We start from the raw sequence: 1,583 nt of genomic DNA, 5'->3' as shown, positions 1-1,583 counted from the left end.
GAGCAGCAAAAGTGGGAATTTCCTGATTTTTGGGGCTGGATGGAGCAGCAAAAGTGGGAATTTGCTGATTTTAGGTTCTGAGTGGAGGACGTGGTGCTGTCCCTGCTCCCCTCCAGTTCAGGCAGGGTTTTCCAGACAGGATTTTAATGAGATTGAGCTGAAGGATTTATTGAGAGCTGGTGGCAGGGGAGGGGACCCAGTAACACAGATCCTGCTGTGTGGAAACCCCGCTCTCCTGGGGGCTCCTCCCAGCCCCCTCCTCATCCCCCTGAGGCAGGACAGGGGTTTTTGGCTCGGTGGGGACGGGACATTCTCGTTCTGCTGAGCCCAGACCAGGCTTTGGTGACAAAACTCGAGCCTGGGCTGCAGTGGGTCCGGCTGAGCCCGGCTCAAACCCTTCCCTGTCCTGCTTGTTCCGAGCTCCAGGCCGTGGAAAATGGGATTTTATCCGATGATGGAATCCTGGAGTGGTTTGGGTTGGAAAGAGACCTTAAATCCCATCCTGTGCCACCCCTGCCATGGCAGGGACACCTCCTGCTGTCCAGCCTGGCCTGGGACATTCCCAGGGATCCGGGGGCTCTGGGAATTCCATCCCAGCCCTCACAGGCAGGAATCCCTTCCCAATATCCCAGCAATCCCAGCACTCCGGAGGTTTAACCCTTTTCCACCCTCCCAGCTGCCGTTGCTGGTGTTTGCTCCTGTCCCTGGGGACAGTTCAGGCTCCAAATGGGAATTCCAGCTGGCAGAAACTGGGAATTGTTTTCTTCCAGCCAGGCTGGTCCTGCAGAGCCCCCTGATCCTTCCCAACCAGGCTTGGAGCCGCTATCCCAACCCCAAATCCTCCCAGCTCTCTCCCAAACAGCTAAAATCCCTTTTTCTGCCCAAAACTGGGACAGGAACCTGGCTCTGAGCAGGGATCTCAGCAGGAGCTGAAGTTTTCCTGAGGTTTCTCCTTTCCCTGCTGGGTAAATGGCACAAACCTCTTGTGGCTTTTCCTCCCCGAGCCTTCCCAGAGGCCGGAGCGCTGCTCTGAGTGCTGTTCCTGCAGGGAATTCTCCTGCTGGCGTTTCCCTGATGTCATTTGGAATTCCTGCGCTGTTTTTCCCGTGCAGATGTTGCTGGAATGAACCCAACCAACCCCGTGGATCTCATGGCCTTGCCCTGGCAGCGAGTCCAGGATGGAAACTCGAGCTCAGCCCGTGCCTCCATCCCGCTTTTCCCTCTCCTTTTCCCTTGGAGAAGCTTTCTTGACCCTTTTCCCCCTCTGGGAAGGGAAATGTTTGGGCTCTTCCAGCACAGCCACATGGAAACCCCACAGCTCTGGATAAAATCCCGACCTTTCCAAGCCCCGTTTGTCCTGCTGTTCCCACCCAGCAGTGATTTGGGACTTTTGGGATCCACCTGGCCCTGGATGATCCCGGTTTTCCCCACAGGTGCTCCAGTGGCTTCGACCGCTACCGGGAGGAGTGGCTGAGCTACGGCTGCGGCCAGGTGAGCCCGGAGAATCCCAACCCCTCCTGGTGGGCCGGGAATGGCGCTGAGCCTCGGGAAAACCAACGGCCCTGCTCGGGAAATGAGTGCTG

At 57.4% G+C, this 1,583-nt stretch overlaps 1 protein-coding gene across 1 annotated transcript in view; it reads left to right on the top strand.

The window, feature by feature from the left end:
• PLXDC1 (plexin domain containing 1) overlaps positions 1-1,583 on the top strand; it is a 45,248-nt gene that overhangs the window by 21,618 nt on the left and 22,047 nt on the right. The window contains exon 8 of the mRNA XM_033511538.1: positions 1,381-1,491. Coding sequence (XP_033367429.1) covers positions 1,381-1,491 — 111 coding nt within the window. The remainder of the gene's footprint in view (positions 1-1,380; positions 1,492-1,583) is intronic.

Source organism: Parus major, unplaced genomic scaffold (genome assembly GCF_001522545.3).
Source record: "Parus major isolate Abel unplaced genomic scaffold, Parus_major1.1 Scaffold335, whole genome shotgun sequence".
NCBI lineage: Eukaryota > Metazoa > Chordata > Aves > Passeriformes > Paridae > Parus > Parus major.
Note: the sequence above shows the minus strand (reverse complement) of the source record. Positions and strands in the feature narration are given on the sequence as shown.